Here is a 26,285-nt window from a genome sequence, read left to right as displayed (position 1 = left end):
TGTGAGTGTGAATACAGAGGCTCCAGTTCCGGCGCAAGTGACAGTGGTGAAGGGAGAAGCAGTTCTTCACAGAAGTCATTCCCTTTGCTTCTAGAGCCCTAAAAAGCACCACTGTGCTACAGGAACCTGCAGTAGTCAGAAAGGTATTATTCACCTGGTGTTTGTGGAGAAAATGAAACAATCTAACAAAGCCTTGGTTTCGGGAATTGATCAGGAAAGTAGGAAAGACCGTGTTAAGCATTAAGACCAGGGAAGATGTTGTAACAGGTCAAGTGATTGCATAACTAATGAACAAACAGCAAGCAACCTGGTCATTAACAGTAATCTTCTTACAAAATGCCTACTCCCCTGCATGGCAACAAACAATGTCTACCTAGCTGAGAGTCAGCCAAACAGACCCCTGAAAGATAGGCAAACGCACATAGCATGGGGAATAAACAGCAGGAGTCAGGGGAGCATGCATGCCTGCAGGCCTGTGATCAGGGGATGACTCCTATGACTGGACTGTTGGGATGGAAAGATAGAGGCTCTTTAGGAAGGACACTCAGGGAAGGTGAGGAGGGGACGTGGCTCTCTGTGTCAATGACAAGCTGGAGTGCATGGACCTCTGCCTGGGGATGGACAAGGAGCCAAGTGAAAGTTTATTGGTCAGGATTAAAGGGAGGGCAGGAGCAGGGCACACTATAGTGGGGCTCTGATACAGGCCACCTGACCAGGCAGACACCTGATGAGGCCCTCTCTATAGACAGATAGGAGCAGAAGCTCTGGTCCTCATGGGGGGCTTTAATCACCCCAATACCTGCTGGAGAGACAACACAGTAAGCAATCCAGGATGTTCCTGGAATACACTGATAAATTCCTTCTCCATGTAATAGAGAAGCCAATGAGAAGAAGTGACATTCTGGACCTTGTTCTTACCAATAAGGAAGGGCTGGTGGGGAATGTGAAGTTTAAGGGCAACCTCGGCTGCAGTGACTATGAAATGGTGGAGGTCAAGACCCTCAGGGCGATAAGGAGGACACACAGCAAGGTCATTACCAGACTTCAGGAGAGCAGACTTTGGCCTTTTCAGGGATCTGCTTGGTAGCGTACCACGGGGTAATGCCCTGGAGGAAATTTGGCCTCAAGACAGCTGGTTAGTATTCAAGGATCACCTCCTCCAAGCCCAGGAGTAATGTATCACAACGAAGAGGGAGTCACGCAAAAACACCCAGAGACGTGCATGGATGAACAAGGAGCTTCTGGGCAAACTCAAATGCAATAAGGAAGCCTACAGAGGGTGGAGGCAAGAACAAGTAGCCTAGGAAGAATACAAAAAAATTGTACATGCAACCAGGGAACAGGTTAGGAAAGCTAAAGTCCTGACAGAATTACATCTGGCCAGATTTCAGGGCCGCAATAAAAGTTTTCATAGGTGTTTAAGTGATACTAGGAAGGTGAGGGAAAACATGGGCCTTCTGCAGAAGAAAATGGAAGACCTGCCTACCCAAGATACTAAAATGGCTGAGGTACTCGTTAACATTTTTTCCTAAGTCTTTACTAGCAAGTGCTCTAGCCACAACACCCAAGTCACAGAAGGCAAAGGCAGGGACTGGGAGAATGAAGAACTGTAGAAGACCCCGTTTGAGACCATCTAAGGAACCCTTCATGCATGGGACTTGATGAGATGCATCTGTGGATCTGGAAGGAACTGGCAGATGAAATAGCTAAGTGTCTATCATATCTGAGAAGTCATGGCAGTCTGAATTTCCCATTGACTGGAAAAGGGGAAACACACCACCTGTTTTTAAAAAAGGAAAAAAAAATATCTGGGAAACTACAGACCAGTCAGTCTCACCTCCTTGTAAGGCAAGATCATGGAGCAAATCCTCCTGGAAACTATGCTTAGGCTCCTGGAAAATAAGAAGGTGATAGGTGACAGCCAGCATGGCTTCAACAAGGGCAAATCATGCCTGACAAATTTGGTGACCTTTTGCAATGGAGTTACAGCATTGGTGGTTAAGGGAAGTGCAACTGCTGTCATCTGCCTGTGCAAAGGACTTGTGCAAAGCATTTTGACGCTGTCCTACACAACATATTTGTCTCTAAACTGCAGAGATATGGATTTGATGGATTGGCTGGATGGTCACACTCAAAGAGTTGTGGTCAACAACTCAATGTCTCCGTGGATCCCAGTGACGAGTGGCATTCTGCTGGGGTCAGTATTGGGACCAGCATTGTTTAACATCTTTATCAGTGGGATTGAGTGCACTCTCAGCAAGTTTGCTGATGACACCAAGCCATGTGGTGCAGTCAACATCCTGGAGTAAGGGAAGCCATCCAGAGGGACCTTGACAGGCTTCACAGGTGGGCCCATGCAAACTCATGGCCAAACTCATCAAGGCCAAGTGCAAGATCCTGCACATGGGTCAGAGCAATCCCAAGGGCAACTACAGAGAATGGATTGAGAGCAGCTCTGAGGAGAAGGGCTTGCAGGTGTTGATTCAAAGACATGGATCTGTTGGAGTCCAGAGGAGGGCCACAAAGATGATCAGAGGACTGGAGCACCTCTGCTATAAAGACAGGCTGAGAGAGTTGGGCTTGTTCAGCCTGGAGAGCCTGGGGAGACCTTATAGCAGCCTTCTACTACCTAAAGGGGGCTTACAGAAAAGCTGGAGAGGAGCTATTTACAACAGTGTGCAGTGATAGGACAAGGGCAAATGTCCTTAAGCTGAAGGAGGGGAGATCTAGATTAGATTTTAGGAAGAAAATCTTCATTCTGGCAGTGGTGAGTCCCTGGCACAGGTTTGCCAGAACAGCTGTGGCTGCCCCCTCCCTGGCAGTGTTCAAGGCCAGGCTGGATGAGGCTTTGGTCAACCTGATCTAGTGGAGGGTGTCCTCACCAATGGCAGGGGGTTGGAACTAGACCGTCTTTGAGCTCTCTTCCAACCCAAACCAGTCTGTGATTCTATGTTATAACTACCTCCTTTATAATTGCCAGTATTTATTGGTTGGCATAGCCTTGCCTGACACTAGGCTGCTGACTGACAAACCAGGAAAAACAATAATGAAATCAGGCACAGTTAGACTGCAGTTTAAAATGTCCATAGATGCACAGACAAATCCTGTGGCTGGTAGAATGATATGAAGAGCATATAAAAAAATTCTTTCATTCCATCTACATCCCTGCCACAGGCTTCCTGTGTGATCTTGGCATAACCATGCAAGATCTCTGCACCTCGCTATTTGCCTCTTTGTAACAAAAAGGATCAATAGCTCCCTTTTGCATGAAGGAGGGTAACTTAATTTAATGGCTGTGAAAAAGTACACTGAAATCTTTGTACATAAGGCAGTATTCAAAATTGCAAAGTAATCGCTAATTTATTACTGCTAAGATCACATAGATCAAATCAGGCCACAAAACAGAAGGAAAAAGAGAAAAATAATTAGGGTTTATACATTAGTTGCATCAGAAATTAGAAAATAACCTTCCCAAATGGTGTTGCAAAGCACTGAAAACTTTTAAATACCATTCGTTACTCTCAGAATGCAATATATACTTAGTTCTATACAGAAAAGCACAGTTAAAATGCACTTCCTTCAAAGGAGGTATGTTAATGTTTATTAACATAGCTTATTTTCTAGCAAAAATATCTTTACGCTATACTGCAGAAATTTTTTTTCTTAAAGTGCAAACTAGTTTATTATAATAAAATGCCTATTAGTGTTATGAGAGAAAATACACAGAAACCTTCTGTGACTTTACTTGAACTAACACATGACATCAGTAGGAATACACCAGCTAGTGATAAAAGAATACTTCTGAAATTTGCTGCCTTTATTAAAGAAAAGCTTCATATTCTCAAGTCACTTCACAAGTTGCCAAACTACAACCACAATAACAACAAACACAATACCTAATACAAAATCACCATCTATAAAACACATCTCCATCTCTTTATAACATCTGTATTAAAAACTATAATACTTCAGGGCCATTTTGTATAATGCAAAAATGTATATTGCAGATAAGGTCAACTGGGCATTAGGACAAAATTATAAAAGGGAGTACCCACCCAAATCCTCAGCAATGCCCATGAGAGAAGGTGTGATGTACCTCTTGGGCAGTGCTCTGAAAATTAGCCATAGGTGCCGAGTTTTCCAAAATGAAACAAGACTCTAGTAAGGGGAGAGGGGCAGGGGAAATCTATTCTAAGAGTTTGCATGTGTTTCCCAATGCTAAAGAAACGTCTCCGTTTGCGTTTGACTGCCTTATTTAGAACTGGGCTGACAGGCAAGCCACGATGTGTCATAAGAAGAAACCTAAATACCAAAAATATCAGGACCAAACAGTAAAATTCTAATATCATCTGTATATCTCTAGAGAGACGTAGAGAAGGACCTACCTTATGTATGTTGGCATAGATATCAAAGACACGGATTCCTGCATATTTTCTCAGTGCTTATAGCCACTCATTGCTGCAGAACATGCAGCCTAAGGGCGGGGACTCTCCTCAAATGTTGCTGGATCACAGGCTCATCTTCACATTCCAGGATTAAATACCCAGAGTGACAGCTTTTTGCTTCCAGACACGAAGGAGAAACTGATCCTGAGCTCACTGAAGTCACTAACAAACTCCCATTGAGTGCATTAAAAACATTGGTTTAGGCCTATCTTATGGAAGGGACACATTCTTGTCTTAACCATCAACAAGCTCTAAACAAGTACTTTTATTTTTCCCCCCACAGAAACCAAAAGAGATTAGGTCCTTGGGTAAGAGAATATCTCTGTCATAGGCTCTCCAGGGCCTACTTAAGTATTTTTTTTAAACTATATGATTAATTTTAGGCCTGATACTTGGAAATAAGTGAAATATTTAAGAAAAACATTTCTAAAATTTAAGAAAATAGTTGTAAAATTAAAAGCAAAATAAGAAGGCAGTCTGATTAAGGCTTCAGGATATGGTTTTCATGCCATGTGCTTTTACATCTGTCCCAAGCATAAGTTGGCATTGCATGAGCAATGAAATTTCTTTTCTCAATCTTATGTCTATGAATAGAGGTTCCAGCACCAGTAATTGATACCAACATTCCTTTTCTTCCACTGCCAACAGGCCCCTGTTTATTGCTATACAACAATCGGAATGGGCTGCCCAAGGAAATGGTGGAGTCCCCATCCGTAGAGGTATTTAAAAGACAGTGTGGTGCTGAGGGACATGATTTAGTGGTGGCCGGCAGGTTAGGGTGATGGACTTGATGATCTAAAAGGACCCTTCCAACCAAGACAATTCTGTGATTCTAACAGAGCAATTATACCTTCAGAAAGTATCTTTTAATAAAAATTCTTTAAGTCATTGTGTTCTGTGGATCAGGTATTCAGCTACTACTAATGTTTTTGTCATAAGAACAACATCTTAAGTGCAGAACAATTCAAAAGAGGAAAGCATTGTAAGTATCTGGGGCTTTGGGAAACTTGGTCTAGTGGAGGGTGTCCCTGCCCATGGCAGAGAGGTTGAAACTAGATGATCTGTGAGGTCTCTTCCAACTCAAACCATTCTGTGAAGGCTGAATGGTTTTTCTTTATTGCTGTATAGCTGTTGAGAACTCTTGCTATGACTGTACCCATGGTAAATAAATGACAACATTCGTACTTCAAATCACACTGTTTTCACCATGGCCCATCAGATCAAGCATATTAATTCAGACAAATGTAGACAAACAAGACTACCATGTCTTACCTTCATGTGTTTAATATAGCTCAATTTACAATGAAAATTTACCTCCAAAGTTTTCAGGATTTCTCCTCGCTAACCAATTGGACTATACTAGAACTAATACAGTCACTATTTCATAGTTTAGAAGGAAAAAACCCACAAGTCTCTCTGATGCAGCAAAGCTCTTGGCAATCAGTGTCCAGTAAAAGTGGTTAGGGCTTGAAGCAATACTCCTGAGACTGGAGTGCTGAACCCAAAGCAATTGCTTTTCTGTGACCAGCTGAATTGCAGAGTTACTTAGAGGCAGCTTTCCCACAAAATAGAAAACGTAGTCAGCCAACACCCAAGAAGGCAATGGTATGCTACATTTCAAATGGCAGTCGCTTTACCTTTCTGCAGCCTCATTACTTTGGCAGTAGATATGTCAAGCTCTGTGAGCGGCAACTTCATGGCATTTTGCAGAGCTATTTCTCATAAACTGCTGACCTCTGAGGATGGTGGAACTGCTATGAAACTGCTGCACATAACAAAAATCTCCCCCCAGCCCCCAGTGAAAAAGTTCCAGGCAGAACACAGGTCCCTGATGGCTACTGAGGCCAACACAGAAATTGTTTGCTTGTTTGTTGGTGGCCATCAGTGGTTACTTATATACACCAGGTTTATAAAGTGATGAAAGGAGGCCATTCAGTTGCATCTCACAGGCTCCTTTTGTCATGCTGAAAATCTCAGTCACCTATGGTCTCCTTAATAGATGGTCACTCATCCTTAGAGACTGTGCTGGTATGGTAATTTCTTAAGATAGTAATAATTTTTTGTCTGGCAATTGCTATTTTATCAGTACCACAAGTGGCTTACAATCTACCTGTCGCTTTGCTGAATTTATCAAGATGGGGGGAAGCATCTTCTGAATCTCTCCCATGGTTCAACCTCTTGCCAGTCACTCTTGCTATTTCAGTGTACTTATTCTTGGCATCTCAAAGCTCCCTGAAACGTGTGACAGGATTCATCTCACTGTAACTGGAGTACCAGTCCACTAAGTCTTGCGCTATTGGCATTTGCTGAAATGGCTGTGGGCTTAGAAGCATCATCAAATGCCAGTTCCCAGGATGTGGTCAATAAATTATTTAGAGCATCTTTTCAGAACCCCTTCCTATGTTTTATCCCCAGCCCACGCAAGGTTGGCATCACATGGTTCATAAAAAGCATGGCCTTTTGTGGAATTTACTCCACATATTCATCTAAGGAAGAAATTTCATCATTTCAGATTTATTTTTAGGTGGTGACATTTGACTTGAATTTCCTCTCAGCCTGTCCTCCTGCCCTTTTGATGAATCACAAGTTATTTACTCTGTAATGGGCTTCCTATAGTTAAAGTTTTGTCAATTCATTCTGTCCAGAACTTCCAGTAACCGTGAAGAATCAGAAAGACTTGCAAGGATATGTTATGACTTTAACAGATCCTATAAGCGTATCATCTTGATAGTTTATATTTCTCTTCTGTTCCAGTATTCCTCTCAGTAAGACTAAATATCATTCAGGCAGTGCTGCCCCAGTTTACTCCAGCTATCTTTCTAGCTGGCAGCTGCCATCAAATACTCCCCTGGCTTTTCCCTCTTAACATCTGGCCCATCTCATTTTTACAGGTCAGTTAGACTCATTTCATGGTGAATGTGTCAATCATGTGCCACCTTGCCTATGTAGCCTCATCAGACTCAGAAAGCCAATTTTTTCTTTCCTTCAGCCTAAATCTAAGGTTTCCCCTTCCACGATTCTTGTTACAAAGCAATTCCCTCAACTTCTGAATTAATATTAAAACTAATTAACAAATCATGTACAAGTATATGGATTATTGGCCCCCGGACCAGCTTTCTCTTAACTCCACTACAGATCCTTCCTGGATCCATTTATTGGAACTGGTGAATTCTCACTATTCTTCCTCCTTGCAGATCTTGCCTGTGATTTATAAGCTGGAAGACTGGTGAATGGGGTCATTCCACACAGGGAACTGAGTACTCTTCAGCAGGGAATTTTTATTTTCTACTTATTCTTACTTTCCTGTAGGAATTTCTTCTTTCCTGCTCATGCATTCTCCTTCACCACTGCCGTTTTGCTTGTTTGGAATCTGTGTTTGATCAGGCTGCCAATTTAATGGTCTCTTCCAAGGCAAACTTGCACATAAATAGTTACACTAAAAATTCTTCTTTCATGTCCCAGCCACCAAACTATCATTTACGTGTTTTACGTGTACTGATCGCCTTTTCAAATGTCTATCTGCGATTCTGGGCCTTTCCAATCTTTTAGTTAAAGAAAATAAAAAACAAAAACCATAAAACCCCAAAAGTCTCACCAACCCAACCCAAACAAAACCTCCCCAAATCCAATACGCAATTGTTTAACCATTATTCCTGGTTTTGGCATCATTTTTGGCAGATCAATCCTTAAAAGAGTTTTCACGACCATTCTTGTAATTTCTTTATGAAGGTTGATGAGCTTTAAAAATACACCATTTTTTCTCTACCATCATACAATCGAGACTTCATTTCTACATGAATCCTCAGTAGTAAAAAACTGAAAACTTAATCATCTTGTGACAGGCTGAACTTTCATCTGTACCAATTCACATTCTGGCAATCTCTAGAGCCAAGTCATTGCTAAAGACACAAGAAAATGCCACTTCTTTTTTTCTGTCAATAGACAATGAACTTCATAAGGAGAGGTAACTAATAAAGTCCCTGTTAGAGTTTCAAAGAAATAGTTCATATAGCTATTGGACATAATGCCTATTCAATCACTGCCTGACCAGCACAAAGACCGTTATTTTTCTGGCTTGTGAAAAACGTGGCTTGCATTGTTTCTGCTGCTGATTACCCTATCCAAAGGGAATGTCTGCTCCTCTGTCAAAGAATAAAGAATGCTCAAGCAAGCTAGGGAACAAATAAGCAGTACATTTGTGTAGGAAAATGTGCCTATGCCATTATAAAGTGACTCCTAACATTGTGAAATAATTTGGAGCAATCTTCTACTGAATAAAATTATGCTTAGATCTCAGGCGGGTCTCCCTGTGATTTGTGAAGAACTCCAGGAATGGAGTGCTGTGTAGATATCAATGCAATGCAGATGTAACAGCAAACACTACAACTGCAAGGTGAATGTGGTCCTCTGCTGCGGAGTTTTGAGTCCCAGAAGAAGCAGCAGTGGTATGATTCCTTTTTCAGCAGGAAGGAAATCACTCCGCCATGTCACTTACATGTTAGAGAACAAGAAATACCAAGTATTTTTCTTTTTCAAACCAACCAGTGAGAAACTGGAACAGGCTGCTCAAGACCTGAGAGTATGCTCTGGAAACACACCTATGGATAATGTCATTCATGTGTAATCTGCAGCTAGGAGTGCACTGTAGGATAAGTCTAACATAGAAAATTTCTATATCCAAAGTCAAGTAAGAATAAAATGTAAAAGACAAAGAAAAGTAACATTAAAAGAGAAAGTAACATTATTCTGAATCTAATTTGCCATGCTCTATAGCTGGCTGCTTACCATACTCTCATATTGTCCTCTTTCTCCCCCTGTGGTTTTACTTCCACATGATCTTAAACACAAGGGACTAGGCTATGACACAAAAAATATAATTGGTAGGAGTTATTTTTGGAGGCTCAAATGTTTGGCCAAATCTTAGCTGCATAAAATTCAAGACACATGACTCAGAAGTCGATCCGATCAGCCCATGGCATTAGACTTCAGCGTCATTAAATAAATCAGGTTCTTACAAAAAAGGTACTTATGAGAATTGGACTTAATTTCCTTTTTCTCTGACAAAGGTGCAGTTGTTCCAGAGACTGGAAAATATTACAAAGCCGACTATACATATTGTTTCATTCCTGTTTTCCAAAACAATATTAAACTGGAAAGAGCAAGTCAGAAAGAGTTAAGCAAGAACATGATCTAGAGATTTATTTATTACTTCTTGAGGGATTAGAGAAACAGCTGTTTGAGGACTCTAAAGGTTTACTCCAGTCGTATGTCTAAATGAAAGAAAAGACCAAAAATACATCAACAAAGCACTTGTTTAGTTGACTTGAACAAGCAACCCATGGAATTGAAATTATAGTTGTACTGAATATACTAGTAATTGTCATTTTGGATGGTTCTTTCTTTCCATTTAGTCCAGTTAGCATTTCTTAAGTAGCCATTTCTGGTACAGCAGCCTATACCAGAGGCCTCGGAAGAAACTACTTGAATTCTGAGGCAACACTGGAATACTCCATTCCTGCCCTCAATACAAACATACATAAAAGCTCCTTTTTCCTGTATTAAGAGACAAGAAGAAAACACATTCCATTTCAGCCTTCTCTGGACACGAGGTATTTCACCAAGTCCTCTCTCAGTCAACTTAGTTCCTCAAAAACCAAACCAAAACCCCCACACTGCTACCAAATTCCTTCCTGCTTAAAAAGGTGTGCCAAATATTTGATTAGTCATCACATTTTAGAATAAAGTATTTTCTTGTTAGAGCATTCTCTCCAAAATGTAGTAATTCATACATTGTCAATAAACTGGCATTCCACTATCATAAGAGGATAAAGTTATAACTGTTTGTACAGTCAGCGCCTTTCATAACACTCTTAAGCCAAACAAATGTCTTTAAAAAATACCAGACAATAAACTAGACCAAATAAATTTAAAGTACATACCTAAAACACAAACTTGCTGCTGAACTTGCTGCACTAAATTTTCAGCAATTTCATATTCTTTTCTAAACTGTAGGTTAGGATGTTAGTTCACTAAAACCTAGAAACTCAGGAAAAAAAATCCTTTTTATTTACTTGAGTCTTGGGAAAGATGATATCCTTTTGTTCATAGTGGCTTTCTGCCTTGCTGATTGAAAATATTCCTGTCCTGAACACTGATGGATAATGTCACAGTTCTGTAAAATTAATTTTCTCCTTGCTATAGACTGTTCTGGACTGACATTTCAGATTGATTTCATCACTGTTTAGCAATGGAGACTTTCAGATCTATAGAAAATAGTTTATATGAATGAAACATTAATCATACCTTCAGTCTGATTTCAATTTTGATCTGCAATTCAGTGGAATTTTTTTTTCCAATGATCCAAAAAGAAAAGAGGAAGCACCTATTCTATTGAAAACTTCTCATTTTCAATAAAGAAAAGTGGCAGCGCTAGCCTGGAGCGTCCTTGGCCAACTATAACACCTAGAACAGTGCAATGAATTATGTGAGAAGGCATTCATGTTCCCAGTTGACACTCAATTAGATAATTTAAAGAAGGTTCATTTTGAAATCTCATCCATGCTCATGAAGGAAATTCAAGCTGGTCTACCTCCCAGCCACAAATCTATCAAGTCAGTTATTTTTAGAAGAAAATCATAGATCACAATAGACCACTGTTGCATGTTATACCTAGGATTCACAGCCTAGCCACAATCGGTAGTGGTGCATCCCCTTCTTTCTTGCAATAAACTACTCACTCTACCCTTTTCAGTTCATAAGCAATGTTTTTCAAAAAACTCTCACTAGACACAAGCAGGCTTCAAGACCAGCTTCAAGTACATTCTTCAGATTCCCCTAGCGTTTTTGTTCCACATTTCAATTTTATAGCTACCCCCACCTTGTCGAACCGGAGCATGTATAGAGCTCCACTGGTTGCTGTAAACTGGAAGGTATCTTCATACAACCCAGCACCCTTGCCATGTACATAGCAGAACTGGAAGCAAAAGCCTGTGTTGCACACAGCATTGCCTAGGATATTATCCTTCCATTGTTTCTCAGCCTTCTTTTTGTATTTTCTCTTATTTCTTCTCAGATTTGCTCTTGTCCCCACAAGTACACTCATCACATATTATCCAAAGCTATAAACAAAGATGAAAGGGTCAAACACACCATCGCATATAAAAACCAATCTTTTATTTTCACATCAAAACAACTTCTATTTAAATTATTTCATTTGAAAAGGTGATGAATTTAAGATGTTCTTTGTTTAGCCTCTCAGATATAGCCCAAGTCTGAATGTTTTTGTGACTACAGACATTTTCATGGTATATATGAGACTTTTCTCTCAATCCCGCACCAGAGAAAAGCATGAGAATCTGGTGATAGCACAAGGAATACAAAGTCCACTGTGAGCCATGGCAAGGACTAAAATAGATGCATGGATGCCTAAAGTTTGGCTTAGTAAGTGCACATTTAAGCCAGGATTATGGCTATGACAAATGCTGAGGCCCACTAAAGCTTTAAGTGAAAATTACATCTATTTGGAATTCTGTTCACATTATTCAGATATTTCATTAACAATCCAGTTCTGACACATACATTATAGGTAATGTATAAAAAGAGGTCGAATTTTTTTGGTCAAATGCAGGATAAACCAAGCTAACAAAGTGCAAAGTATATGAAAGGCGATGCATAAACATTGGTTAAATCCTCTCCAAATTCTCCTACCAGGCAAGCATAGATTAGTCATCACTGTTCATACAGATGATTGATTCAGTATTGCATTTGAGAAGGTATTGTACAAAGTGACTACGAGTTACAAAATCTATCTCATAATGATTCTATCATTAATACTAACAATTTACAGTATAAAGCTTTGCATCTGTTACCAGAAATATTCCTCCAGCTCTTTAATTAAACCAATCCTGGGTGATGCAGGGCACATGTCTTTATCGTGTGATTTGGCCTTTATAGTAAATTCATATCAAAATTCTCCAGCAAATTTGCTGTTTTGACATGAAGTACCGAAGTACATATGGGTAATATAACTCTGTTGCCTCAAGAGCTGCATTAAAAAATTACTTATTTCATGTTTTCTTGAAAGAACATGCCCTTTATAATACATTAAATCTTTGATATACTGATAGAACATGAGCTCTCTCAAATGGGCTTTGCCCCACCTCAGTCCAATATATTGGTGCATCCTCTACAAGTCATGTGATAGCACTTTTGAACTCCAGAATTATATTCAAAGCTTTGAAACCTGAAATCAAATCTTCACCAAGAATTAGAACATAAATGTTAAAATAATTGCTGTCATGTATGACAAGCACGATGGTTTTAATTTGAAACACCTTCAGCAACAACCACTGGCTACACTAAATATATGGAAAACAGAAGGCAAATACTGTAACATTTCTGGTCCTGTTAAAAATTTAGTTTACCATGAACTTCTTGTCAGATGAGCCTTGGTTTTGACAGAAAAAGAATCTGCTTTGCTTAAAAACCCCACAAATTTAAAAAAAAAGTGCCAAAGTTAACACATTCCACCCAGAAACTAAAAATACATTCACTACAATCAAAATTATCCATGGAAAAATAAGACAGATCACTTTTTAACCATGCATACTAGTAACACAGAAAGGAACATCAAGGTTAATTCTAAAAGCCTATCTAGATAAGCTAATACTGCCCTTTTGAACATCTTACCTGCTTCTTTACTACAGCTCCCATGGTCTCAAATAGTCATTCTGTTACCCCTGACCACCAAGCATCATGATGTAGATGTTATGGCGATTTTTCAATGTGTTTGTTTTCTGCCATGATTTTATGCCGGAGGTTTTTTTGACAAAGTTGCCACCTATGCCTTGCAAGATAAACTCATTCCAGCAGGCAAAATTTAATCCTACAATAGTGACAGCAAGAAATGCCACTATTTTAAAATTAATCAGCTAAGTTTTAGTTTGCAGCTTTGAGTAATATTTCTCCCTCTGGAAAGAGAAGATGCCCAATTTCCTAGCGAAACAAACAGTTCTCATAGGCATAGAAAGATCCCAGAAAACAACACAGTTGTAATTTTTAGGAAAAATTCATTCTCAATTCTTACATATTCATAATCATAACATCTGAACCTAAATCTGAAGTTATTTACTTCAGGTAATAAAAGAACCAGCATCAGAATAGACAATTCATTATTATAATTAATAAGCAATTCTGCGTTCATCATTATTATTAATACCATTTTTTAAACACTGGGAAGCATGCTCACAATTACTTTCATTATACTCACTGAATTTCATAACACATCCAGCAAGACCTGATGACAAGACCTCCTCTAACTGCATCTCAAAATGTATTATATTACTACAGTGTAGTAAATAATATTGTGCAATATCTATGTAATATATACATATATAAAATACTGTGTGTTGTATTACACAGTACCACAAGATATTTCTGAAATTGAGGTATATAGACATATGCATCCAAGTACATTCTAAGGCTGAGATTTTGAAATAAGATCATTTGATGTATATTAACATCTAGTATCTCTCACAGAGTTGCTCATAATATTTTACCTGAGCTTCAGAATACTAAAGAAGCTCCTTTGCCATAGCATCTGCAAAATGACTACGTATATCATACCCTTCCAGAGACCATAAGCTGTGATTTAAAAACTTCAGTCTTGATTGCCCAAGATCATTTCCAGTCCAAGACACTGTACAAACCGAGCTGTATGACATCTCAAAGCACAAGCTGATAGAAGAAAACTTGTATTTTCCAATGAAGTTTTGATCTCAATAGAAGCAGTTTAAACTGTTTTCTATTATGATTAAGTACATATTTTTTTATGAAGGCTGTGATGAATGTTTGATACATGCAACTAGAACATAGAGGAAAATGAGAGAAGAGAAAACAGAATGATGTTTTAATGAAAACAAAAAATATAAGATCTTTAACCAGGCATCCATTTCATGCTGTATTTATCTTTTCAGTAATGTCATTCCTTCCCATCCAAAGTTACAAACATAAAAACTCCAACCAAACAAGCAATTTCTTCTGTTCTCCCTCCTATCCACCACCCTAACCCACCCAGGAGACTGCGTTACACCAGTTAATATATTCTGACCAAGACCTGGTGCCAACCTGCTCTGAGATGCAGTACTATCATTTTGGATTTATTTTACCTATTATATATTCCATCTCCTCCACCCTCACCCATGTTCAACAGAGATACTCAGACCTGGAGCCCTCACTTTTGAAGGTCATTTGAGAATCCATGCTTGACCTAGAACAAAGGAGAAGTCTTTCTGACTCATCCGTGTATCTTCGTGCCCAGAGCTGCTCCCCTGCATTCACTGTTCGAGGCTTCAGAGACAGCGTTTCAAATTTCACATAGGTTTCTTTTGCAAGGTCAGCTTCCTTTGCAGTTTTTGGTTTCAGTCGAAGTTTTAAAACTTTGTAGAGTAAGAAAAATATCAAAGGTAAAACAACCACACATGCTGCACTGCTGGCCACTATCAGAATAGAAAACTGAGAGCTGCTTTCGTCATTTAACTGATCAGTGGAGAAAATAATGCACTGCTCTTTTGTAGGTGGCACTCCTTTGGGTGAGACACATGCCATATATTGAGTACTAGGTTGCAAGCCATCAATCGTGACTTTGTTTTTGCTAGAATCAGTGCTCAGAGGCAACATATCTTTCTCACCATACTTTGAGTATAATACAGTCACTGCAGAGTTGCTTGTGGCATTGACAGTTTTCCAAGTTAAGGTCACTCGTTCATCAGTTTCACTGATCACTCTTAGGTTCCTTACAGTAACGTTTTCCTCGGTCACACCTGCTGTATTCAATGAAGCCTCCTCACTTTGGTTACTTATCTCCTCGATCTGCTTTGCCTCCTCACTTTTCTTGGTTATCTCCCCAGCTTGCTTTTTGTTTCCATTGGTCATTCCTTTTGAACTTTTCTTTCCTTCCAATGCAGGCCTGGATTGCTTCTTGTCAGTAAACCTGATGCTTGTTGATCTTTCAGTGCTAACCGGAGCTCTGGTGGTTGGTGTGGTGGGAAGAGGTGTAGTTGTCTTCTCAAGTTCCTGCTTGGATTTCCCCTGAGTGATATTCTGTCTCTCTGCCTCTTCCTTCCTTCCATACTTCTGTGGTGACACAGTTGTGGTAACTACACCAACCACTGTGACAGTAACAGCAGCTTCTGACATTCCTGCTAAGTTCTTGGCTTTACATCTGTATTCTCCCGCATCCTTGTAGGAAATCCCTGTCAAGCTTATTATGGACCATCTGACACCCTCTCCAGGTGTTTCTTGAATTACTACAGGAAAATGCAAAGAGTAAAACATTATAAAAGGGAGCTGAAGAGCAAGTAAACAATGTTAGACTACTACTCCCCTTAAGTTATTTCCGCCAGAAGGAATCACAGTATTAAACTTTTAAAATAAAATAAAAAATTAAAACCCCACAAACCAAAAAACCCCAAACCCAACCAAAAACCTGAAACAACACACCCCACCCCAGCCCCTCCCCAACAAACTCTGGAACTCCCAGTCATGTTACATTACTGCAGAAAAGTGCTCAGCCTTGGTGAAAAGGGAATTGAATGTCTGAAGGAATTGCAATATAATTTGCAGTTTCCTCTAAGTAGAACAAAACCACATAAATAGAATCAAATATCTGAGAGCTACTAAGTGACTAGGATACACTAGTTTCACTGAGCACACTAGTCATTTAAAACACGTTTGGAAAATACCTTTGTCTTAAGATATTTAAGGACTTTGGACTTACTACCTTCTTCAGACCTATGACTTCAGATAGCTGCTGACTACTTGGCATTAGCAAGAAACATTTTTTATATTTAAGTTACTGCATAAACACCTACCACAGCAGCTAGAATAATATCATACAATCACAGCCTCCTTAGCATTAAAGATCAGCCTTGCAAATAAGCAACAAACATTTGCAAATAACACAGAAAACATGGGTTTTGGAAAATCCTGTGTTTACAATGGTAAGTTTTAAGTGGCTCAGTTGTGGCCTCACTAGCTTTTTAAACATGAACACTTTGAACCCAAACAGAGATTCTCCTTTACGGTTTTTGGCTTCTGAGTTAGGGCCCAACTATACCAATCTCCATTTTCCGTTATCCTTTCCCCACCTCACCCACTTCCCATCTCCACATCTCACCTCATCCAAAATCAGAACAGTCCGTTGGACCTGTTCAGACCAAAACCTAGACAAAGAATTTCATAAAAGCTATTGCACAGATACAATTGCCAGGCTGGTGCAATACCTGGTCCATTGTTACTCATAATGATCTCAAAGCACAAGCAACCCAACAATTTCAGGCTCTCCCATTTCCTATAAAAGAGCAATTATACCTGTATAGTTCACTGGTATATTGTCTGACCTAGTCCAAGTAAGCTGTGGTGTTGGGTACCCTGTTGCATCACAGCGTAGCAGAACGTTGCTTCCCAGAGGTGAAGTGATCTTTGTTGCTGATGTCATCACAGATGGTTTAAGACATTGCTCTAACTCAGCTCTCTGGAACAAGATTCCTGCCAAGCTCTCAGGTCCACTACATGAAACCAACGGATCAAGAAGTACAACTGAGTTGTCCACAATTTTGGAAAATTCAATTAGCTTTGAAATGCGACAGTCACAAAACCATGGGTTGTCCTGCAAACCTGGAGCAGGGAGAGAAGAGGAGAAAGAATAAAACCAAAAACCAAACAACACTGTCATGCAGTGTATGAAAAAATCTGGTGACTACAATATTTTTATGATGGCAGAGACCCCTATCTCTCACCTTCTGTTAGGAGCTATAACATTTGCTTCTTGATTCCAAAGCCTCTGAATGAGAGGCTTCTCCCTCTTGGTGAAAGGGAGCAGCTACTTCTGTGGAATATAAGTCTAAATCCTCAGCTGGTTTTGACTACTCTGCTATGTTGACCTTCACAGAGCAACAGTGGCTTCACCAGGCAAAACACCACACAGCATAACACCCATGAGTTCAAGTATTTTCTCATGCGACTTATAGTTTTTGGCATACCTTTTTAGTATTTTTTTTCAAGTATTAACAATAAAGAGTCCGAAACAAGGGATGGTATGCAAGAACCCCTTGCTACTGATTTGCTAATTAAAAAATTAATTTACTAATTAATAAAATTAAAAGAAAAAAAACCCTCAAACACCTGCTAATATCGTGCAATGTTCATTCTGAGGAATTATCAAAACAGCTAATAGAAGAATTCTGCTTTTGTTCTCGAAGAAACCTCTAGATGAAAGAATATATGAATAATTAACTACCACTTCCTTTTATCACATGACCAAGGTTAGGTTATTTTAAGCACAATGGCAGTGATTGGTTAAAACTGTGGTAAACCCCAATTAATCCCTGTTCTTTAAAACAAGACCTGACCTGAAGAGATTCCATGACTGACATCACAATCCAATCTCACCCCTCCCAGACAAAAGAGATTTTACATTTATTCAGTACTTACTGCCCACTGGAATGGAGAAGGGGAAATCAAGGAAACTGTCTCAGTAACTGCTTTTCTTTAAAAAAAAAAATTTTAAAGAACCCAAAAAACCTCAAACCCCCAAATTTTTCCTGTGAACTTCACACATATTTCATAAGCAAGAGAGATGCTCCCAGCATGGCCTCTGCGCTATCTGGAGGGCAGAAGCACAGGGCAGCTGTGCTATAAGAAGGCATCAGGGCAGGAACTTGGGGTCCACAGCGTTAATCAGGACAGATCTGCAGCATCAGTAGGACAACTATCCCACATACCAGACTGCAGATTCATCCTTAACTTTGAATGCTACTGAAAAATACTTCTTCTGTGACCCTGCCCCACCCTACAAGCTTTACTGCAGGAAAGGACAAGGCTTATTGTTTCTAATACTACTTGCAGTGCTTAAAGGCCTTTCAAACAGAATCACAGAATCATTTAGGTTGGAAAAGACCTTTAAGATCACTGATTCCAACCATAAATTTAATGCTACTACCAAGTCCACCACTAAACCATGTCCCTAAGCACCATATCTACACATCTTTTAAATACTTCCAGGAATGGTGATGCAACCATTTCCCAGCAGCCTGTTCTAGTGATCGATAACCCTTCCAGTGAAGTATTTCTTCCTAATATATATAAATATATGGCTTTTATATTCTCCCAGTGTCCTGACGAAGACACAAAGTTGTTACAATAAATATCAGAAACTGACAAAATAGAAGCAATGATGAAGCAAAGATGGATAGTCCTTAGATTGAATGGTTGTTAGTCCAGTCTGAGACACAGGTTTAACTATCTCAAATCACTCTGAAAGTCTGTTTTCTGCTTCAGAAGAAAGCTTTAGTCTCAGAAGACTCTGAATTTCTGTGCTTTAGTGCAAAGACAGAGTTCTTTCAGTTAGGCACCTCACCTGCTCTATCCATCATGTTACCTAGTGGAACTGGATAAAGCAGCAGGACTTATATACATATAATACACACAGCTACAGGAGTTCCTTCCTTGCATCCATGGCTCATTCCTTCTATTTATCTGTGTCTTGCCAATATCTGTCAGTATTCACATTATCTTTAGTAAACTTGCACAGCCATTGTAAGTCATCAAGTCATGTGAATTCCCAAAATGAAAAGATGAAAGTACTATTGAGCTGGAAGCAAGGATAAAACACTGAATTTGATTATACTTATTGAAGAGAACAGAAATGGGAATGTAAACCTAGTTTCCAAACTACAAAGGGGATTCTGAAATTTAACAGCTTGTGTTTACAAGACGGTGAAAGAGAGAACAAACACATAAAAGAATAAAGGTTGGGGAAAAAAAGGAAAAAATTAAGGAACTGGAAAAAATGGGGTGCTTTAATAAAGGAATGAGATGGAATGCCCTCAGGAAAACAATTTCCTGAGAAATAAAAATAATGATAAGTCTCCAATGGTATGTGTATCTGAAGGAACACCAAGTCTTTATAAACCCTGGATTCTTTTGGAGAAATACTAAGGCAGCTTACTGACCTGAGAAATACATATTAATCAAGGTAAACCAAACATTAATAAATATTTATCCATTGCAATATACCAATGCAGCCTATTTTAGCATGGATTACAAATAGCTTTAAAAACCTTTCCTTGTTCTGAATTAAAATATGTTAATCTCACATATTTTTAAGTATGCTTCCATATACAGTGGCAAACATGCATATGTATGTCTGTGCATGCACCTTTTTGCAGTCTTCTCAGTAAGCAGGGTTTCCTCATGGTGTGTCAATATGGACTTTAGCATTTGAAATAGCTACAAGGGGAATTTCCTTTGTAAATCAGTAACCAGTCTCAGACCATAATTTGTACCACATATTGTTTTGCAGTGGCTGTAAGACAGCAGTGTGTGAAACATGCAAGTTTTGGGCCGATGGAAATATTCACCACAGCTTGGGCCAACCTACCCAAGGCGGTTTTCCAACTGAAGCTACAAAGCTTTTGATCCATGGTTCTAAATAGTAAAGCCCACTTCCCACACTGTGTCCCAGTGTTTTCTACACATGGCAATTGCTAGGGAGTACTTTCAGGAACAGCAGCATCTATCCAATGGCCCAGCATAACAGCTGGGAGCCTGATGGACCTGCAGCATTTCAAATCTTTGGCACTTCCATAGGCAACAGAGGCAAAATCTCATCTAACTGCCACTCTATCACATCCTGGATTCCTCTGTTCCTCTCAGTGCCTCACTAGATGCGATTTTCCATATGGAAAATGCTTCTGCTATCATTCGTGCCAGAAATTTCAATCTCTGTTCAGCAGCCAGCGCTGAAACTTAGCTGTGATTTGGATCAAAGCATTAGGCTGTAGGTCCAGACGTAACTAAGAGAGGGCCAGATGAACTCACATGCTGGTCCCTTGAACATTTCCACTGCTTAATCATCTGCTCACTCCACAGCTTTGTTTTGAATTGTTCCAAAGGGCACTCTCCAAGATGAGGTCAGATATGGCTCCGGGGACAGTTCACACTTCAGGGACTGCTCCCTGAAGGGCTTACGGATGCAACTACACCACGGACAGCTCTTCCTATCCCTTTCTTTCCCCTCAACATAAGCGCAGCAGGCTTTTTCCCTCCAAACTGACCTGCATGCCTATCAGTCAATCAGGCACACATCATACCCTTGCTATTTTATATTACAAAATCATGATTCTATGGGTTGCGGTGCAATTCTCATATTAGTTCAGGCAATTTGAACTGGAGAAAAAAATGCCCCCACCCACCCAGTTACATTTTAAAGTCACTGCAGCATCCCAAAGAGGCCACAGAAAACCAAACGCTAAATCTTACAAAGTATGGAGCAGCCAGTCAGCTTTAAGGAGAGTTATCCCTGAACTGTGTGATGAGAGCCAGAGTGAGACAGTTGGCTATGGGGCCAGGAATCATCCTCCAACTCTTTTTCATTTAGCATAGTGTCCACACAGAGGAAGATCATACACTGGAAGGTAATAAGAAAACCCAACCCCCTAAGTACAGAGATTATGAACAGGAACAATGAAATGCTAATCTGCCAGTCCCCTGACAAAAGTACTCCATGACTCCTTCAAGAGTCCTTGAAGTAAACACGGGCAACCTTCTTAATGTCCAGTCAAGACACTGAAGATAAAATTGCCTCCTGGTGTTAAAAAAATACATATGCACAAACATGATCTTGGGGCTTTGCTGTTGTTCATCTTGTTACTTAAGAACAAGTGACAATCTTGTTTTGGCAGAACTAGAAGAAGAGCCAGCTCAAGCCACAACTGCTTACATTATGTAGAATCTGACTGCTGCTTTCCTAACTACACAGCATTTATTTGCTCTGGATTCCAGCTTCTAGCAGAGCTCTAGGTACAGTCACCATCCCATGTAGGCACACAGATCAGGCTGAATGCTCCCACAAGGAACAGCTGGAGTACACAGGACACACTCGAGTATCAAAGCAAGCACTGCATGCAATTGTGGACAGTACATTTCAAGAGAAACATTTTTTCCCCCCAAACTCAAAAGGAGTCCAAAGGGAACCAGTAACTATAGTAGAAAATGGGAGGTGGTGGGGGGGAGGGAAACCCAAACAAATAAAAAACCAACCCTCACAGTTTGAGTGTTGAGTATCTTAGACTTTCTCCAGTCTAAGAAACTGGACTCCATTTTCTCCAGACCTTCTCCAGTTTCTTAGACTGCACAATTGGTTAAGGTAAATGTACGAAAGGTTACTGTAAGAGATGGTAATTAATTTTTCTGTACGTCCATCTCATGTAGGACAAGAGGTAATCAGCTTAGTTTGCAGTGAGGGAGATTGAGGTTAGATATTAAGAGAAACTTTCTCACTATCCTGGTAGATAAGCACTGTAAGAGGTTACCAGAGAAATGGTCTGACTGCAGGCTTTAAAATTGACTTAACAAGAACAGTTTAGTCCATCTGGATCTGCATCCCAGCAGGCTAAAGGCTTTTTTGAAATCCTTCCTGATGACATACCTCTGTGATTACTATCTCTACTGAGGAGGGGGAGAGTATCTATGGGATACATTTCTCCTCCCTCAGGCTCCAGCATTCCTGGTAGAGACAGGAGGGGTGTCAAAGAGAAAATAATTCCACAGAGCACACCTTGCTCCTATCATTCTAAACTGACAGCTCCTGTGGTTGGAGCATTATAGAGACATCTCAACTCCTAGGTCATCTTTCAAGCCTGATAGTTTCTCTCAACTGATAGTTCCAGAAAAACAACTGCTTTCTAACTGTCCATCAACTGCAACCTAAGGATGAGCCTCTGGCAGTGAATGTGAGTGGCATAACCGCAACTTTGAAAGCTCTAGTAATATAGGTAATTAACATTTAGTAGAGACTAAGTAAGCTTGTCAAAATAACCCATGACATACACAGGACTGCATTTTCTAATCTCCAGAGGAAGGGGATTTTTTCTTATTCGCTACGGAGTTTCTTACATAGCAAGCACTACTCATCAGAAGGCTGTGATGTCAGTAAAAGAAAATTCAGCTAATTATTTGCAACTCACTTAAGACAGATTTGCTCAACACAACACAACACAACGAAAGTACTACCGGGCATTTTGCTTTCTCAGTTCCAAATGTATTACCATTGCACAGAGGTTCCCTCAGCACATAACATTACAAAAAGAGAAGCAAGGAGCTGTATGAAGTGAGTGTGTTTTCCTCTCTGTAGACCTATGTTCAAACCCAGCTGTAGTTCATAAATGAAAATGATCCAAAGGTCACATCTCAATTCTGTAGAGAACCCAATGATGGCACCAGAGGGTTTGCCAGAACTAAAGGAGGCTGGGAAAGTGCCTGCACCAACAAAGCCTACTGGTAGTTGCCAGAGCAAAAAAAGGAGAGAAGAGGGTTGAGGGGGTTGGTTTTTTTTTGGGGGGGGGGGGGGGGGTGTTTTAAGACATGGAAACCAAGTAACCTCTGTGACTCCTGCATGAGATCATCAGGAGGATTAGATCTAGCACTGTCAGCTCCTACTCTACTGCCTCCTGTAGCCTTCATTTGGGGGACAGGTAAGCAGGTACAGAGCTGGGCTTACTTTAACAGCTTTTCTTTCTTTTTCTTAATCCTAAATAAACCAAGATCTTGTTAATGCTGCAAATCTATAGCCATCATGCGAGGACCTCATTTTCCCTACTTGGTTCTATTAAGTTACTCATATACACTCTTACTATCTGAAGAAGAGTTTCAGTTTCTGTTGTGAAACAAAGCAGCTGAACAAATCTGGGGGTTTAGGTCAAGAAGTTGGAAATACTGGGCAGTAAAATGGAAGACAGATCTATACTAGTGGGCACAGAATTCCTGCAATTAATTTACAGAGAGCCAGCTGGTCTTCCTCCCTTCCACCTGCTACACTACACAAACATAAAAACATGCACTTAGACATAAACAGGGATGTAAGGGAACACTACTGATAGAGCTGTTCCAGCCATGGTCTGAAACTGCAGAAGAGAAAGGGGTTACCTGCAAGACTAGGAAGAGGAAAGTGTAAGGTAAAGTCACAAACAGTAGAGAGATAGTAGAGAGATGGAATAAAATAATAAAAACCAGTCAGTTTTAGAGCAACACCAGGTCAACAGGAATCACGGTGAGAGCAGAGCTGCTGAGCTGCCCTCTTTTGAGACATCAGCACTATTTGCAGCACTGTCTCCCTGGACTGGCTCCCTGTGAGCATCATCCCTAGCTACTTGTTTGGCTTGTGAGCCACTGGAAAAATGAGTTGCAAATGGATATGCTTACAGTTGCAACCATACACAGTGATGAGGGAAATGTCATCAGAAACAAATTTTGGAAGTCCTGCATTTATATGGATGCTGAATACTCCATATGGTTTGTATTTTGGTAGACAGGTATCCCGTGGATTTTACTTCAATTTTATAATCCTGAGATTACAGCAAACATGGAGGTCACTATCCTAATTTTATAGTTTTCTGTCACCAAAAACCAGTCACAGAGCAAACTAGAAGACTGACCCAGATAAACCCCACACTCCTGAATCCTAAGCTGGTCCCTGACCTGCTCTCACTTGCAACTTAACATTTAGGTACATTTTAATAAGTAATGAGACAAGCTGTTTAACTTACCCAAAATGACTCTTTGGGTTGCCAGAATGTCCGTGTTCTTGGACAGGACAGCTTCTGAGAAGGGGGGCCAAATGTCCATCAGATCTGATGGCAAGGTAGTTAGCCTGTTGCTGGATATGTCCAGGTAGGTGAGGTTTCTCAGGTACCGGCCAGCATCAATGGGAATGCTGGTCACTTTATTGTTGTGTAAATCAAGAGTCCGTAGGTTGGGCATCTCTGCCAGTGATTCCCAAGGGAAAGTTGAAAGCAGATTGCCATCCAGCCGTAGCTCATGCAGTTGTTTCAAGTTGTAGAAACTGCTGATATCAATGTTGGCAACACAGTTGTAAGTTACCCACAGGTATTTGAGGTCTACTAGGTAGTAAAAGGCTTCAGTTGGAATCCTTCGTATGACAGTTTTCTCTATGCGAAGTTTTACAGTATCCACAGGAACGTTCACAGGTATCTCATACATGTCAGGATCATTACAGAGCACAGACCTAGCATCAAAAGAAAAAGAAGTTGTCATTCCTTTATCAAAAATTTGTATTTCAGACTTAAATGCAAATGCTATTACTGTCTGCAATGCTACTAGCAGAATATTGAATATCAAATCAAGAAGTTCTCTGCATTTAAAATCTGAAGAGAAAAACATCTATTTTCGAATGAGAAAAAGCATAAAAAATATCAATGACACTTTCACATGAAATCTAGATTTCCTTAACCTAAAGCATGTAAACACCATCTTCTGTCCATCGTTCTACTGACAACCGAAAAGCAGATCCCATTGTATAAGGAATAATACATGATGTATCTGAAGTGGGACTGCATGCTGTCTGTTTTACTAAAATTCAGAACTGGATTACTGATTTCTAATTTTTCTGCATGATGAAGATTCAAAGTATTTCTGTGTCTATATTTACTCTGCAGAATAGACTGTGAACTGAAAATATTATCTTGTTTCTCTAAAGAACTTTCTAGCTCTATTTCTGGCGTGTACATAGAAATCACCTGCCTTTTAGACATGCTAAGAACTTTCTGCTCCTTGATTTCAGCGAAATGAGATTTCTGCATTTTCAAGATTCAGTATGCTCCCACTGCTTATGGGTACATTGTTTGACACACATTAGCTTGAACATTCTCCTCCCCTCGATAAGCCTATCTTTGATTTTGTCCCCCTATATTCTTGTCTCTGTATTCTTCTTCTACTGTACCACCTTCTCATGCAGCTTTATACTACACATGCAGTGACAATAAATAGCAATGACAAATAGTATGTCCCAAAACTGACAAGACCCAGATCAACAAATTTCAAATCAACCTCTTTATTACCTAAAATTACATTATTTTCCTGCAGATTGAAGAAGAAGAAACTACTGTATTTACTTAAACCAGAATCACCTTAATGGAGACAGCTAGTTTGTAGGAATAGAAAGGATATTACAATAGTAGGAAAATCATGGAGCAGAAAGAAATTGCCCTCTGCAAAACCTGAAGATTTAAAGTAGCTATTTGCTAAGTACAAAGCCATAATCACCATCTGCTCCTATTCAGGAATACTGCTAGCCAAACACCACCAGTGTAAAATACACCTCTATTTCAACTATGCTAGAACTAACATGCAATGTAAGAGAATGTGATTTCAAATTTCTTCATCCCTTTTCTTTATGAATTGCCTTGAAAAACAAATAATAAAATATATACCTTGTTCCAGTGCCATCACTTCTGCCATGGTAAACGCAAGTGCATTGTGAAGGACAAAACCCATGCATTTCTTCAAAAAAGCTCATCAGGAGGTAAAAGCAAATGAACAGATACATGGCTTCCTTCCAGCAGAACTGGGATGGAAAAACTTGAAAACTTTATTCCTAGGTACTCATGTGCAGTGTGGTACGAATGCGAATGGAGACATCCATTTAGTAACAGCAGATTACACCAGATTAGCCGAGATCTGTAGTTGCTTAACCTTCAAATGTATCCTGAAAGGGATCAGTTAAACCAGTCGATTCTTTATTCTGTCAGAAGAACACGCTCTGTTTCAAATATATCCGCAGCACGTTTCAAGGCTATTTTACTATGTAGCTTGTAGGGTTAGTATGCAATAAAATATCTCTTCACTCCTTCTAAGAGGCTATGCATTAGTTTCTGTCCAACATGAAGATATTGCATGGAATTTTATTTCATACTAAAAATTATAAATTAATAGGAAGCCTAGATTGCAAAGCTTTTTAAAAATCCTGTAAAACAGGGTGTTGAT

At 39.8% G+C, this 26,285-nt stretch overlaps 1 protein-coding gene across 1 annotated transcript; it reads right to left on the bottom strand.

Annotated features, from left to right (window-relative positions):
* Positions 1–14,648: 14,648 nt before the first annotated feature.
* Positions 14,649–25,848, bottom strand: LRIT3 (leucine rich repeat, Ig-like and transmembrane domains 3; the record flags this gene model as incomplete). The annotated part of the gene is made up of 4 exons (XM_084263664.1): positions 14,649–15,751; positions 16,815–17,120; positions 24,050–24,528; positions 25,733–25,848. 4 exons carry the CDS (start codon positions 25,846–25,848, stop codon positions 14,649–14,651), a joined length of 2,004 nt encoding a protein of 667 aa, XP_084119790.1.
* Positions 25,849–26,285: the final 437 nt, after the last annotated feature.

This window comes from Gallinula chloropus (genome assembly GCF_964237585.1).
Source record: "Gallinula chloropus genome assembly, chromosome: 4".
In the NCBI taxonomy this organism is placed as follows: domain Eukaryota; kingdom Metazoa; phylum Chordata; class Aves; order Gruiformes; family Rallidae; genus Gallinula; species Gallinula chloropus.
The sequence above is the reverse complement of the archived record's forward strand: the minus strand, read 5'-3'. Positions and strand labels throughout refer to the sequence as shown.